The following is a 17,250-nucleotide window of genomic DNA, read 5'->3' on the forward strand; positions in this document are numbered from 1 at the left end:
TACTTTACTGAAAACTCGGTTTACCTGGGGTTAGGAGTTGGGGTGATAGTGGTATACCTTTAATCCCAGCATTTGGAAGGCAGAAACAGGTGGATCTCTCTGAGTTTGAGGCCAGCCTAATCTGAAAAACTAATTCTAGAACAGCTATAGCTACACAGAGAAATTCTATTTTAAAGCCTTACTTAGAAAATTAAATGGTTTAAGTACTACAACCTGTGCCCTAGCAAACATTAGCTTATTTGTTAATGTAATGATTTTGGTTTATTTCAAATTAACAAAGTTTACACTTTAATTTCTGAAAGTAGGATCATAAAGAATCAGATTATTAACATAGATTATATATGATATATAATATATATAATATATTATATAATACTATATATACTATATAAGATATATATATATATCTTGAAAAACAAGCCAAAAGAAGTTAGGGCATGAGAAATTATTAGGAAAAGTTTTTTTCTTTAAACTTGTTTTTATAGTTTTGTTTTTGTGTGTGTGTGTGTGTGTGTGTATATATATACACTTGTGAACCACAGTATGCCTGTGACAGTCAGAGGACACCCAATGGGAGTCAGTCTCCTTTTTCTATCATGTTTGTTTCAGGTCGTCAGATTTGACAGCAGATACTTTTACCTGTGAGCCATTTACAAGCCTGATTTTATTTTAAAGAGTACCTAACCATTTTATTTTACTGATTTATTTTTCAGTTCTGGGGAATCCATCATCCCACACATACTAACTAGGCAAGCAATCTACCCCTGAACTGTACCAACCAACCCAATACAACTAATTTATTTGTTCATAATTTGTTTATTAATGTGGGCTTACCTCAACTAATTTCACCCAAGCTTATTAATGCATTGGTAGTTTGGTCTGCAAGGTCAGTCAGTGGTCCAAGTGAGCATAATGAAATGCCTGTTACTCAGTGCTGCTTTCTTCTTTGAACAAGTGATCTCACATTCTTAGGGAAAATGTCCTAGACAGTGTTTGTGGGTCCTATAAGATCTCTTCAGGTCTAGGTGTGTAAATGCCACACTGCAGTGTCAACATTCTGTGTGGTTAAAGCTGGTCACAAGATCAACCCAATGTGAGCAGTAGGAAAATAAAGGACCACCTTTTAAAAAAATGTGAACTCGCCAGGCAGTGGTGGCACATGCCTTTAATCCCAGCACTTGAGAGGCAGAGGCAGGCGGATTTCTGAGTTCCAGGCTAGCCTGGTCTACAGAGTGAGTTCCAGGACAGCTAGGGCTACACAGAGAAACCCTGTCTCAAAAAACCAAAAAAAAAAAAAAAAAAAAAGTGAACTCTATTGAGCATTTTTAAGCTCTAGGTATAACTTCAGCACCAATTCCATCCCTGCAAAGAGAAATAATTAACATGTCATAAAATTTACTGTTAACTGGATGTGGTACTGCACACCTTTAATCCCAGTACTCAGGAGGCAGAAACAGGCTGATGTCTGTTTGAAGCCAGCCTGCCCCACATAGTGAGTTCCAGGCCAGTCTAGGGATACACAGTGAGACCCTGCCTCACAAAAGGAGTGAGGAAGACAGACAAAAACTTAGAAACCAAATACTTCCCTTAAGTGTGTGCTGCAGTGTATGTGGCCTCAGCCACTGATTGTAGAACACTTTTACCACCTCTGAAAACCTGGGCTGTTAACAGGCAGACAGTCCATTACTTCTCTCCTCAAACTCTGTTAACCATTACACATGGACTGTCTGTCTGTCTGTCTTTCTTTTTCTTTGTTTCTTTGTTTCTTTTTTTCTTTCTTTCTTTTTAGTTTTAAGATTAATTTATTTTATGTATATGAGTACACTGTAGCTGTCTTCAGACACACAGAAGAGGGCATCAGTATCAGATCCCATTACAGATGGTTGTGAGCTTCTATATGGTTATTGGGAATTGAACTCAGAACCTCTGGAAGAGCAGTCAATGCTCTTAACCACTGAGTCATCTCTCCAGCCCTACATATGAATTTTCAACCTCTGAGTTTGTCTGCTCTTGGATTTCATAAACTGATTGATCTTTTATGATCAGTCTTTACATGGGATGATGTTTTCAGAACTCCGCTGCGTTCCCTTTGCCAAGTACTTTGGGTTGAGTTGCCTTATCGTGTTATTAAGTTGCTTTAATCAGACAATGGCCTTGACACTTCTGTTGTTGTTACTTTTGTTTTTTGTGTTTATCTTGTAGATCTGGCTGTCCTGGAACTTGCCTTGTAGAACAGGCTGGTCATGAACTCAGAAATCCTCCTGCCTCTGCCTACCAACTACTGGAATTAAAGGCCTGGTTTACATTCGGATGATGTGGCTCTGAACATTTATGTACAGAATATTTTTTAGGACATGTGTTTAGTTTCTCTTAGATATAATACTTTGTACAATAAATCATATATTTTAAAATTATTGCTTAACTGCATACTGTTCTTACTTTTCGTTTTAAGTTCATTTCAAGTTGATATAATTTTGTTTTTCAGCGTGTACTGAGCCATCAAGATGACACAGCTTTGCTAAAGGCATATATTGTTGAATGGCGAAAATTTTTCACACAGTGTGATATTTTACCAAAACCTTTTTGTCAACTAGAGGTGACTTTATTGGGTAAACAAAGCAGCAATAAAAAATCAAATATGGAAGACAGTATTGTTCGAAAGGTATGTGTCTTACCCTGTTTCCTGATGTCACCCAGTGCCCTAAATGTCTTTAGGAAGAAGGTGTTCATTTTAATTTATGGAGGCTTTGCTACTCACATGTAGACTCTTTATAGCTGTTAGATTTGTTTTTTCCATGAAACTTTTATTGTACTCATAAATGTTAGCTTGAGCTTTCTTTGTTTGTATCTGCTCTCAGACTGCAGTCTGTTTTCAGACTTGCCCTCCTCAGTCTCCCTTTCCCTTTGTCGCTTTTCCTAGTTTTATCTTCAGTATCTTTTTGTGTTATTTCTTTGTACTTTGTTTTCTTGTGAATTAGTTACTCATTTTTTCTTTGGAAAACCATTTCTTTTAACTTTCAGTTTAATTACACTAACCAGCTGTTATCTTTATATTTACTTTATGCTGGTTTGAGCTTGTTACATACTGTGTTTATTTCTAAATAGTGCATGTTTTCTAATTATAAACCCGTGTCCGGTAACTACCTCTACTTTACTGAACAAAGACTAGTCACGTGTCTCACTTTTTTTTTTTGAGACTGGGTTTCTCTGTGTAGTTTTGGCTGTCCTGGAACTCACTCTGTAGACTAGGCTGGCCTCGAACTCAGAAATCCGCCTGCCTCTGCCTCCCAAGTGCTGGGATTAATGGCATGCACCACCACTGCCCGGCATGTCACTTTTTTTAAATTGCTATCTATACCTATTTACCAATTACCTTCTGACTAGTGGAACCAGAGCTTCCGTGTGTGAGCACACACATGCTGCATAAGCACTACTGCTGAGCCACATCCGCAGACTCAACCAGAGGAGAAAAATAAAAACTGCCATTTGAATTTCAAAAACTGTCTGCCGTGATGGTTAGGTTAACAGACCAATATCAGAATTGTGTGTCTGGGTGTTACCATCCCATTCTACTCTTAAAATTTGCTTTATGTGAAGATACTATAAAATTAGATATACATGGTTTTTAGTGCTAGAATTTGCTGCAAATGGGAACATTTCTTTTTAAAGGCAAAACACCTTTGAAGATACTGTTTAATGTGTAGCCCATAATCTTACCCTCTTTTGTTTTTTGTTATTCCTTTCATTTTTTACCATTTTTAAAAATTTGCTGTGAGGTTTGCTGGTTTAAATGAGCATTGTTTCTGGGATATTTGTTGGGTTCAGACGTGGGCATGTTAGTACTGCCTGCTGGGCCCCAACTCTCACCATACAAAGAGAAGTAGTTCCTATGTTAGGACTGTTGGCATTGCATTAATTATCTGTGGAAAATACACAGTGCAGTCCAGGGTATGTGGTGAGAGTTACAGTATTATTATTATTATTATTATTATTATTATTTTTTGTCGCCACTCTCCTGTTACTAATAACTGACAAAGTGACTTGTAGCATCAATCTTTGTTTACTAGTATAAATATACTTTATTCTACAATTTTGATAACTAGGTAGTAGGGAGATGTACACATTTTTATTAAGACCGTTTGCACAGACATGCATATGAACATTCTAAACACAGTTCTCCATATATTACCATATTTAATTTTTATGGCAAACACTAGAAATTTGGCTATTAGTATTTTGCACATGGGAAAAGAAATAAATAGCAGAGCTAGGAACCAAATTCTTTTCGAAAGAATTAGTTTTTCAGTTTTTTGGATTTTTGAGACAGAGTTTCTCTATATAGACAGAGTCTCTATATATTCCTGCTGTCCTGGAGCTCACTATGTAGACCAAGCTAACTTCAAACTCAGAGATCCTCCTGCCTCTGAGTGCTTAGATTAAAGGCGTGTGTCGTCATGTTGGCCCTAGTTCTGTACTATTGGGTTAAATATGTGACTTCCTCGAAGACCCAACACTGCAGATCTAGTGATAGGATTTCCTTTTCTCCTATTTGTCCTGAGCCCTGTGTGTGCGATACTTGAGATGTTAATCACTGAAAATGATGCTGTATTGTCTTCTTTCCCAGCTCATGCTTGATACGTGGAATGAGTCGATTTTTTCAAATATAAAGAACAGACTCCAGGATAGTGCAATGAAGCTGGTGCATGCTGAGAGATTAGGGGAAGCGTTTGATTCCCAGCTGGTCATAGGAGTGCGAGAGTCCTATGGTATGTTCCCAATGTTTATACTCATATTTCCATCCTGGAAATCTTAGGATATTATAGTTCAGTCAGACTCCCATGTACTTTCTCTACCATATACTTTTTAATTTCAATATTATACAAATGATATTGATTCTGTCAGAGAAACCTGCTAAATTCAAATGTATTTTTCAAAGTTCCCCTTTATTAACTTCTTGGTTAACAACTTTCTGGTGCCCTAAACTATATAAACTTTGTTTTATATAGATGTTTTCAGAAGTTAAGTTTCTGTGCACACTCTCTGTCTTCTCAGCTTCTCACAATGACGTTTTGATTTATTTACTCACATCCTTGTCTCTTCTGACTTAGAGGATGCTTCCCCACCTTCAGATTATCTGCACGCCTCCTTTCACCCTTCCTACTTCTCAGACTAGGTTAAGTCCTCACATTTAATGGCTCTTAGTAGTAATTGTGCCTCCTTAGAGTAATAGTTTACTTAAGGCTCTTACTGATGCTTCATTTTACAGAATTAGTATACCTAACACAAAATAATCTTCAGTAAATCTATTTGTTGAAGTAATGAACTTTAAGTCATTTTTTAAATGTTTTTATCCTCCGATAGAGGGCTAATATCTAATATATATTCACAAAGAACTCAAGAAATTAGACTCCAGACAACCAAATAACCCTATTTAAAAATGCAATACAGAGCTAAACAAAGAATTCTCAACTGAGGAAACTCAAATGATCAAGAAGCACCTAAAGAAATGTTCAGTATCCTTAGTCATCAGGGAAATGCAAATCAAAACAACCCTGAGATTCCACCTCACACCAGTGAGAATGGCTAAGATCAAAAACTCAGGTGATAGATGCTGGCAAGGATGTAGAGAAAGAGGAACACTCTTCCATTGTTGGTGAGACTGCAAGCTGATACAACCACTCTGGAAATCAGCCTGGCAGTTCCTCAGAATATTGGACATAGTATTACCTGGGGACCCAGCTATACCATTCCTGGGCATATATTCAGAAGATGCTCCAACACATAACAAGGACATATGCTCCACTATGTTCATAGCAGCCTTATTTATAATAACCAGAAGCTGGAAGGAACCCAGATGTCCTTCAACAGGAGAATGGATATAGAAAATGTGGTATATTACACAATAGAGTACTACTCAGCTATTAAAAACAATGAATTCATGAAATTCTTAGGCAAATTGATGGAACTAGAGAATATCATCCTGAAGTAACCCAATCACAAAAGAACACACATGGTATGCACTCACTGATAAGTGGATATTAGTCCAAAAGCTCCCAATACCCAAGATAAAACTCACAGACCACATGAAGCTCATGAAGAAGGAAGACCAAAGTGTGGGTGCTTTGGTCATTCTTAGAAAGAGTAACAAAATACTCAAGGGAGCAAATATGGAAACAAAGTGAGGGACAGAAACTGAAGGAGGGGCCGTCTGGAGACTGCTCCACCTGGGTATCCATCCCATGTACAGTCACCAAAGATAGACACTGATGTGGATGTCAGGAAGTGCATGCTGACAGGAGCCTGATATAGCTGTCTCCTTAGAGGTCTGCCAGAGCCTGACTTATACAGAGGTGGATGCTCTCAGCTAACCATTGAACTGATGATGAGGTTCCCAATGGAGGAGTTAGAGAGAAGACTGAAGGAGCTGAAAGGGTTTGCAGCCCCATGGGGAGAGCAACAATACCAACCAAGGAGAGCTTCCAGGGTCTAAACCACCAGCCTGGGAGCACATAGGGAGGGACCCATGGCTCCAGCTGTATATGTAGGGGAGGATGGCCTTGTTGAGCATATGTGAGAGAGGAAGTCCTTGTTCATGTGAAGGCTAGATGCCGAGTGTGGAGGAATTTGGGGGCAGGGAGGGTGGGGGTGGGTGGATGGGTGACTGGGAGCACATCCTCATAGAAGCAGGAGGGGGGATGGGATGGGGGTTTCTGGGTGGGAGGGGAAGGGGAAATGGGATAACATCTGAAATGTAAATAAAATATCCAATAAAAAATTAATTTAAAAAATGTTTTTATCCTATTTTGGTTGTTTTAATTAAGTCTTTATATTTTCTTTACTATTATCATTAAATTGTTATTTCATCTGCTACTGGTCTAGACCTCTTTAAATTCTCCACCTAGAGTTTTGAAATGATCCTCTTACAATTAATTTTTTTCTCCAGTACTGTAAATTAAACCTTGGGTCTTATTTGTGCAGTGTCTAAACTCTGCAAATAAACTGTAATCTGTAGCCCCCCTTTTTCCTTTTTATTTTGTTTTTATTTGTGTATAGACATGTGTGTGTCATGCTGTATGTGTGTAGAGATCAGAGAACAACTTTCAGGCTTCAGTTCTTTCTACCTTGTATGACTCAGAGATTGAATTCAAGCTGTCAGCCTTGACAGCAAGTACCTTTGCCTATTCAACCATCATACCACATCTTCTGCTTGGTGGTATCTCATGCTAAATTCAGAGTTGAGTCTCCACAGTTGTTCTTCACTTCCATTACTGGGTATTGATTTTCTTATCCTGACTATGCAAATCCTTGTTTATTCCTGCAGATTCAGTTAAAATCATCAGTTCAGAATACAATCTCTTTTCTTTTAAAAAATAAAATATCTACATGACTATAATTGTTAGTTTACTGCTTTGTGCTGTGATCTTTGGAGCTTTTTTAGACTCGCATAACCATGCCTCAGTATGTTATTCATCTGTCATTCTTTTTTTTTGGTTTTTTCGAGACAGGGTTTCTCTGTGTTCTCTGTGTAGTCCTGGCTGTTCTGGAACTCATCCTGTAGACCAGGCTAGCCTCGAACTCAGAAATCCACCTGCCTCTGCCTCCCAAGTGCTGGGATTAAAGGTGTGAGCCACCACCGCCCGGCTCATCTGTCATTCTTAAAATACTCAAAAATAATAAAAGCAACTTTATTTTCTGTCTTTTAGTTAATCTTTGTTCTAATCCTGAGGACAAGCTTCAGATATATAGGGATAATTTTGAGAAGGCATACTTGGACTCAACAGAGAGATTTTACAGGACACAGGCACCCTCATATTTACAGCAAAATGGTGTGCAGAATTACATGAAATATGTAAGTCAGAATTCAGTGCATTTTGTAATTTTGACTAGTTTGCTGATAGACTTAAAATGATTGCTATTTTGCTTCTGGACAGGCAGATGCTAAATTAAAAGAAGAAGAAAAAAGAGCACTCCGATACTTAGAAACAAGACGAGAATGTAACTCTGTTGAAGCAGTAAGTAATGTGATTGTGTACTTTCTGGGACTGTCTAAAGTCCTGTATGTAGCACAGGGATGACAAACTCACCAATGACATCACTTCTTTGTTGTTGCGCTTACTGTTAATTTTATTTCATTTATTGAGTGGTTTACCTTCATGTAGGTGTGTATGGACTGTTTGTGTCTGGTATCTTTGGAGATCAGAGGGTCTTAGGTGTCTTGAACTGCTGGTTGTAAGTCAACATGTAGATGTTGGGAATTGAACCTGAATTCTCTAGAAGAGCAGACAGTGCTCAGAACTGCTGAGCCATCTCTCCAGCCTCCTCTTTGTTATGTCTTTAACTAGTATTGGTAACTGGTTATAATATTATTCCTAGGTGAGAAAAGTACATCTGCAAAGGTATTTTACTCTGCACTCTAACCTTTATGGCATGCAGTGTACAGTATTTCAGCTGTAGTCATCCTCTTTAAATATGTTTTACTTATATCAAAAACACATCTTCTATACATAGGTAAAAAATAGATCAATGGGATTTTACTCATGACCTTTTCTTGAGTTTTTCTGTCCTGATTGATAGTTGTGCTAATTTTCTTCTTTGTTCAGATACAACACTGAGTAGCGTCTTCAAACATGTTTTTTTTCTTGAAGAAGGCTACTTGTTGATTATTCATAGTATATTTGAGTGTCAGTCTTAAAGTAATTTTGATAATGGCAAAGAAAAGGTGAAAAGTTGAGGGCTAATTTAGTGGTTGTTTGTAGAAAATTTTATAGAAATTTGTAGCTAGGCTTGGACTTATAAGATAAGGCCATTGTATGTTATTTAAACAGGTATGCATTGATCAGAATTACTCTCTGGGGCTCGGGAAGTAACTCTGTGGGTACTGTGCTTGTTATGCAACTGAATTGTCCTGTTACAGAACAACTAAGTATAAAATATTTTAAAAATAACAAAACTTCTAGGGAAGTGACTTATTAGTTAAAAACGAAAGCCCCATGACCTGGGTTCAATTTCCAAAACCCATGTAAAATGCCAGATGCAGTGGCACACATTTGTAATCCCACCACTCCTAAGGCAAAGATGGCAGACAGAGGCAAGAGAATTGCTAAGGAGCTTGAGAACTAACTTCTGAAAGCTGTCTCATTCCCACACATTTATATACTGTGCAAGCACACAGACACACATACACACACACACACACACACACACACACACACACACACACATCAAAAACAAACAGAACAGGCAAATACGTTGTAATTTATAAGTTGTTAAGTATATCTTAGTGGGTCTTCCTGTCTTCAGCTGTAGCACCAGTCCTTGTGAGTTAGCTGTTTAGTTTTGCAGTTTGGCCTCTCTCATCACTGGCCTTCCCACTTTCTAGCCTCACTTAGCACATGCTGGCCTCTTAACTTCCTGTGTAGTTAAGGATGGCTATGAATCTTGATCTGACCCCCTGCCATCTCCCATGTGAGGGGATCATAGATATATACCACCATGCCTTACTCAGCCCCTGTCTCCATAGTATTAAGAAGACGCTTTATAAGGCTGCTGATTACTTGTGAGGATTGGAGAGATGGATTGGCAGTTGAAAATACTGGTTGCTCTTCCGGAGGACCCAGGTTCACTTCCTGAACTCACAAGGCAGCTTGCTACCATTTATAACTTCAATTCTAGGGATTCTGATGCCCTTTTCTGGCCTCCTTGTGCACCAGGAGTGGGAGTGGTACTCTGATATACAAACACCCATACACATATAAAATAGAAAATACTTGTTAGAATTAATTAGTGTTTAAAGGGAGGATGTTGAGTGAGTGTATTCAGGTCTGTGGTGAGTGACATCACTCAGCAGGTGGGGCAGAACTTCCTACTGTATTGGGCAAGAGGCTGTTAACCATGTGTGTGTTATTTTTGAATGTTCATGTATTTTTGGATCATATGTAGAATTAAAATTCTAATACAGATTTCACCAGGTAAGAGAAGTTAGCCAAAGTTTGTATGTAACCTATGTTCTGTGGGTTTTTTCCTTTACTTTGGTAAAGTAGTGTGGTGTATTTATTGATCCATACATTAACAGCATTCCTGCATAAAGGTAAAGTCTACTTTCAGTGTACTTTTCTTTTTTCTGTTCAACAGTATGATTTGACTCATTAGTGTGCTTATAGTAGCTGTTACTGTTCTTGCTGTTACAGCTCATGGAATGCTGTGTGAATGCGCTGGTGACCTCATTTAAAGAGACTATTTTAGCAGAATGCCAAGGAATGATCAAGCGAAATGAAACTGAAAGTAGGTAAAATCTCACAAAGACAGAACCTTTTAAGCACATCACCTAATTAATTACTGTTAGGTCATTCTTGTAGATGGAGGTGCATTTCCTCCTGTATGTATGTCAATAATGTTTATCCGGCCCAGCAGTGCTGGCACACACCTTTAGTTGGATTACTCAGGAGGTAGATGGATTACTCAGGAGGTAGATGCAGGCAGATCTCACATTTGAAGCTACCCTGGACTGTAGAGTGTGATCCTGGACAACCAGGGCTACATGTAGAAACCCTATTTTGAAAACAACAATTAAAAACAAACAAAACTTTTCTTTTAAATTTTAGACTAATTTTAGCCATAGAATAATAATATATTTCAAATTCCCAAGTAACATTTCTTTAGGGTCTTACGACTGAAGACATAGCTGCCGTTAGTGCCACACACTTTGGGAGGCAAAGGTAGGTAGGTTTCTGTGAGTTTGAGGTCAGCTAAGGCTATGTAGTGAGACCCTCTCACAAAATAAAAAACAGAAGGCCACAGACATTAATCAAGAAAGAATTTTATTCTTATGGATAAAGTAATTACATGAGTGTGTTGTGTCTTTTCAGAGTTACATTTGATGTTTTCATTGATGGACAAAGTTCCTAATGGGATAGAGCCAATGTTGAAGGACTTGGAGGAGCACATCATAAGTGCTGGCCTAGCAGACATGGTGGCAGCTGCTGAAACCATCACCACTGTAAGTTCCTTCAATGGCAGTAACATCCAAAGTCACATCTACAATAGTGATCGAAACAGCAAAATAGTAATTGGTAACACTGTTCAGCTTTACTGTTAAGAAAACAATTTTCCCTAAGTTTAAGTCTGAGTCTTTTATTAGAATAGTATTTTCTTTTAAAAGCTGCTGTGAAACCCTTTTGTTTCCAGGACTCTGAGAAGTATGTGGAGCAGTTGCTTACGCTGTTTAATAGATTCAGTAAACTGGTCAAAGAAGCTTTTCAGGATGACCCTCGTTTCCTTACCGCAAGAGATAAGGTGACGTTTCTCTTTGTGGACGTTTTGTATTAAAGCTGACTTAATGGGCAGGGCATCATAGTGTAAGTTGAGAACTAAGAATTTGGGAACTCTCATTTTCTGTAGAGCACAGCAATAAAATGTAATAGTTATTACATTTGGCTTAGTCTTTCTTTTTGTATCATTGTGAACTAGGATTCAATCAGGAAGCTTTTCCCTCCTTAATTTTTCCAGGGATGTTTTCCTGTGTTTTGAAGGTTCCTGGTGGTTGAATTTTTATTCATTCTTCAAGACCTGCCTTGCTACACTGCTGCTCTTCATAGCTCATCCTAAGCAAAGCCATACCCACCCTCCCTCCCTCCCTCCGTCCTGTCTTGTCCCTGTCGTCCCTGTCGTCCCTGTCCCCTGTCCCCTGTCCCCTGTCCCTGTCCTGTTTTGTTTTTAGACAGGGTTTTTCTGTGTATCCATGACTGACCTGGAACTCACTCTGTAAATAGGCTGGTCTGGAACTCAGAAATCCACTTGTCTCAGCCTCTGAGTGCTGGGATTAAAAGCATGCACCCACCACCCTCTGGCTGATACTTTTTCTTTAATACACACACACACACACACACACACACACACACACACACACACACACACACAATTTATTTATTTATTTATTTATTTTGGTGAGGGGGTGGGTAAGAGAGGATGTGTATACTGAGCTGTATCTGAGGACAACTTCTAAGAGATGGTTCTCTCAAAATGAGGTCATCAGGCTTAGCAGCAACTGCCTTTACCTGTTGGGCCACCTCTGCCCATGGTGGATCTCCAGTGAGAGTTCCTTTAAAGTTAGTTGTCTTTGTATCCCGTGGGGGCATTAGCATTACATCTTCTCTTACTGTCACAACTTTCTCAGTGACATGGGAGAACATAGCGTTTGTTGAGGATGGACACTGGAAAGAAAATGTTGAGAGCTGTAGGAGAAAAGAGGTAGAACAAAATGTTGTTTAGGAAGCTGAACAAGGGCAAGTGAAGGTTACGACCTCACTTGAGAATACTGCTAGATAGGATAATGGTGGTTACATTGTGACAAGGAATGTGCTGGAACGTTTGAAACAGTCCCCTGGGAGGGGAATCAGTGGGGTAGCTTAGAGGATGATGAATCAGTTGTCATGATGCCTTTTCTCTAGAACACTTAAAAGTAGAGGAGAGTCCCACACCTCAGCACATGCACGTGGCACGTCCTAGGCCTGCCTCTGCCCCAATAGTAATGATTTATTTTAAAAAATTACTGAGAAAAAAATTATTAAGGGGAGATATACCAGTAAAAAAGTTGAGTTGGAGATAAAACTCAGTAATAGTGAATGTATTTTTCCAGTCTTCATGCAGTTCCAGCACAACAAAAAATAAATAAACCGAGAAAAATATGTGATTCAGATTTACTTGTATCATCGAACATGTAGTTTCTATATTTTATTTAAAATATTAAATCTCATTTCATTCCAAATTGTTTTTGTTTTTTTTTTACAGGCATATAAAGCAGTTGTTAATGATGCTACTATATTTAAACTTGAATTGCCTTTGAAGCAAAAAGGGTAAGCTTTTAAAGTACTTTTTAAAAAAATAATTCAAGTTTGGGGGACTGTATTACACTTTATTGGGCTGCTGAGTGAGCATGGGGCACTGTTTCTGTTTGGGTTTTACATAGGCTTGCTTTTAAATTTAATTGTTATTGTTTTGTTTAGTTTTTAAGACATGGTCTCTAGCCTTGAATGGTCTCAAACCCCCTATGTAGCCAAGGAGGACCTTAAAAGAAAGACTACTAATCTTCCTGTCTCTACTTCCGAGTGCTGAGATTACAGGTGCAGTGCACTGTGCCTAGTTTATTCAGTGCTGGGAATTGAATCCAGGGCTTTCTGTATACTAAGCATTTGCTAGTAAATATTCTATCTCCCAACCAACCTATGTCCTTTGCTCTTGTTTTCTGTTTAATTTTTTTGTTTTTAATGTGTATGCGTGTGTGCCTCCTTGCTTCCAGCTCAGAAGTGCTGTGTTGCATACCTTACTCTGGCTTTTGTTGTTGTTTTTAGAATTTTTGCTACTTGTTGCTATTAAAATTCTTCAACAAGAATTTTTTTTGAATCTACTTTGTTGTAAGTTAGAAAATCTACTTTGTTTGAAGTTAGAAAATACCTTTTGTTCCAAGTCTTTAGAATCTCTGCCTGGTTTTCCTTTATTAGTAGTCACTAAAAGTTTACTATTCTGAAAGCATAGAAAATGACTTTACTCTCATGATATAAAAAGGGAAATCAGTTTAAATGTGAACTTCGAATTACCATTTTTAACACGATTCCTTAATAGAGCTTTTGTCTACCAAGTATGAGGCCCTTGTTTGATCTCCAGCTCAGAAGGAAGTAAACAGGGGAATTGGTAAGGGAATGCATATACCATGAAGGCAGAAGAGAGAGACTAGCCTGAGAAGAAAGAGAGACTGTTGGAGCAGGGATGGGGATGCACAGAATGTCAAAATGAAGCCTATTAGTGAGCCTACAAAATGGTTCAACTGATGAAGAGCCAGACAGTCTGAGTTCAGTCCTAGAGATCCCACATGGTAGATGAGAGCTACCTCCTGTAAATGCCGTGTGACCACCACATACCCACCACACACATACAAATAAAGGGATTCATTAGATAGGTAAAAGGAACTCATTACTTTTCTATACTAAATTGAAACCATAAGTTAAAAGGAAAGTATGTCTCTCCATAAAGTGAATTGATTAAGATCACTGTCTGCTCTTCCAGAGGTCTTGAGAGTTCAATTCTCAGTCACCACATGGTGCTTTATAGCCATCTATTCTGGGATCTGATGCCTAGATAGAGATATTTACATAAATAAGTCTTATAAAAAGAATTTGGACTTCTAATAAATCTGACTTAGGCACAGCATCCCTTCTTACAGTTTATAGCTAAAAATTAGCATTTCATAGAAGTCTGGTGTGTGATGTGTTCCTTTAATTTAATACTCCTGAGAGTACAGTGGAAGGATCTTAAGTTTGAGACCAACCTGGACTTTATGTAGATCGTGTCTTTAAAACAAATACAAGAATATTCCTTTAATCTGAGCACTGCAGAGTCAGAGGCAGGAAGATCACTTGAATTTGAGGCCAGCCTAGTCTGCAAAGTGAGTTCCAGAACAGCCAAGGCTATACAGAGAAACCTTGTAAAAAATTAAAACAAACAAGCAAGCAAACAAATAAAGAAAAAAAGTAATGTGAAGGAGCAAAGATTTATTTGTTTTTTCAGCTCATGATGGCAGGGAGGGTGTAACAGCAGCTTACATCACAGATGATAGGAAATATTTACACCAAAAATGTGCCAGGGAAGGTACAGCCTTGAAGGATGCCCATGCCTGCACCTGACCTGGTGACCTACTTCCTGAATGAGGCCATGGCCCAGTAGTCTCTTCACAGTTTGAATCCATAACAGATGATACAACCAGAGACTAGTCCTAGTGGGACACACCCTCACAGACACACCAGTGCATCAGTGTGCTTCACTAACACAGGTGTTTCTCAGTGAAATCAAGTTGGCAATCATAGTGATAAATCAAGTGATTAATTTACCACTAAGAGTAAACTTGTAGTAGTATCCAGATTACTTAGGCACTCACTGTGAGGAGGAAATGAGTGGTTGATGGTAGGCCTGTGCTTCTGCTGAGAAAAACTGGAATGAGGTGCATGCAGGAAGAGACCTGTAGCACAAGTACAGCTCAGTTTGAGCCAACTCAGTTCATTCTTGGATCAAAGTGATTACCTCTTCCCATGCAGAGTGAGGCAAACCCACTGTTAACATATGTCCTTGTTTGTGTCCTCATGGTTCTCTCACATACAGTGCCATTGCCAAGTCTCCATCACCACTGCTGTGGAGACAAAGATCCTTTTTCAGGCAGATGTTTAGGTGATTGTAGTATTCCAGTAAAGGACAGCTACTTTTTCTTTTGTAGAGTGGGGTTGAAAACTCAGCCTGAGTCAAAATGCCCTGAGTTGCTTGCCAATTACTGTGACATGTTGTTAAGGAAAACACCATTAAGCAAAAAACTAACATCTGAGGAGATTGAAGCAAAGCTTAAAGAAGTGGTAAGTATATTAAAAAATGTACTTAAATTAAAAAATTTCATTTCTTTATCAGTAAGTATTTTCTGTAGTAGGTAAGGAAAACATTTGTATTCAAATCGATATCCTCTGACAAAGGAGGCATTGCTGACAAAGGAGGCATTGTGATGTTATATGGGGACCTGTATACATACATTCATAGAGGAAAACAAGTCAAAGGAGGGCATAGTCCTATAGCATGCTCAGTTCAGTAAGTCTAACCAGGAAGGAAATACAGCAGGCATGCTTTGGAGCATACCTAACCAAGGTATGAAGCATGTGTGTAGAGCATTGAAATGGGGCATAGGAAAACGAGGGGCCTGCCTAGCTTGTATCTTTTAGAGTACCATCCAGGAATGGGTATGTTGACTGTTCTGTAAAAGTTTTAGTTGTGCCAGTAAGGAGAGTATGATTATCCTTTCCAAGGAAGCGTTGTCCTTCTGAGAAGGAGAAATAGGTCTTTTGCTCTATTTCATGTTCTTAAGTAAACTTACATCGATGGCTCAGTGGAGTAAAGCACTTGCTTTGCAAGCATGAGGACTGAATTGGGATTCCCTGCACTCACGTAAAATGCCAGAAGCTTTGTGTGGTGGTGTGCAGCTGTGGCCCAGCACTGGGGGGAAGCATGTGGTGCCAGAGACAGAGTACAGAGCTCATTAACCAGTCTTGCTGAACCAGTGAGCTCTAGGTTCAGTGAGAACCAACCCTGTCTCAAAAACTAAGGTGGGCTGGAGAGATGATCTGATATGCAGCACCAAGTTCTCACAACCATCTGTAACTCCAGTTCTAGAAGATCTGACGTCCTCCTCTGACCTCCACAGGTTCTACATGGAGGAACACTCCCACAAAATATATTTTAAAAAATAAGCCGGGCGGCGGTGGCACATGCCTTTAATCCCAGCACTTGGGAGGCAGAGGCAGGCGGATTTCTGAGTTCCAGGACAGCCAGGACTACACAGAGAAACCCTGTCTCGAAAAACCAAACAAAAAAAATAAATAAATAAAAAATAAGGTGCAGAGAAATAGAGGAAGGTGCCAGATGTCAACCTCTGGCCTCCATAACACACACATGCAGACTCCACAGATAGATATTATTTATTTGTAAATATTATAAAGTTTTACAGTGTAACACACTTCATAAAGTATCTAGTTATACTTTAAAATTTTTATTCAATGCCTTCCTGAAAAGAAAATATCATCTGTCTATTCCTGATTGTGTGTGTGCATGCCTTTTCTTGCCTGTGGTTGCTTTCCTTGCCTGTGTGTGGTGTTAAGAGCTGGACTTGGGCCTGTACATGCTAAACAGTCACTATACTGTTAAATTACATCTCCAGCCCTGTGTTTCTTTCTTTCTTTTTTTTTTTTTTGTTTTGTTTTTCGAGACAGGGTAAGTAATTTTTTTCTTTTTCTCTTTCTCTTTCTCTTTCTCTCCCTCTCTCTCTCTCTCTCTCTCTCTCTTTCTTTTTTTTTTTTTTAAACAGGGTTTCTCTGTGTAGCTCTGGCTGTCCTGGAACTCACTCTGTAGACCAGGCTGGCCTCGAGCTCAGAAATCCACCTGCCTCTGCCTCCCAAGTGCTGGGATTAAAGGCGTGCGCCACCACCACCCGGCTCAGCCCTGTGTTTTTAAGAATGGTTCTGTCCAGTGTTTCTGGTTGATCTTATCATCATCAACCTGCCTCTTTCTCCTGAGTGTTGGATTATAGGCAGGCATCTCCTGGCCTTTTTTTTTTTTAATTTAAATTTCTCAATTTTTTTGGTTAATTGCTTTATTTGTTTACATTCCAAATGTTGTGCACCCCCCCCAAGAGTTCTTCACTCCATCCCCCCTCCCTTTTGCCTATGA

General features: G+C 38.9%; 1 protein-coding gene across 1 annotated transcript in view; it reads left to right on the plus strand.

Annotated features, from left to right (window-relative positions):
- The window catches only part of Cul5 (cullin 5), a 51,955-nt gene that overhangs the window by 14,703 nt on the left and 20,002 nt on the right, over nt 1-17,250 (plus strand). Inside the window, exons 4-12 of the mRNA XM_028783610.1 lie at nt 2,486-2,662; nt 4,625-4,766; nt 7,704-7,849; nt 7,932-8,012; nt 10,188-10,281; nt 10,866-10,996; nt 11,185-11,292; nt 12,787-12,851; nt 15,260-15,459. Of these exons, the coding sequence (XP_028639443.1) occupies nt 2,486-2,662; nt 4,625-4,766; nt 7,704-7,849; nt 7,932-8,012; nt 10,188-10,281; nt 10,866-10,996; nt 11,185-11,292; nt 12,787-12,851; nt 15,260-15,459 (1,144 nt within the window). The remainder of the gene's footprint in view (nt 1-2,485; nt 2,663-4,624; nt 4,767-7,703; nt 7,850-7,931; nt 8,013-10,187; nt 10,282-10,865; nt 10,997-11,184; nt 11,293-12,786; nt 12,852-15,259; nt 15,460-17,250) is intronic.

This window comes from Grammomys surdaster, unplaced genomic scaffold (assembly GCF_004785775.1).
Source record: "Grammomys surdaster isolate TR1022 unplaced genomic scaffold, NIH_TR_1.0 1162, whole genome shotgun sequence".
Taxonomy (NCBI): Eukaryota; Metazoa; Chordata; class Mammalia; order Rodentia; family Muridae; genus Grammomys; species Grammomys surdaster.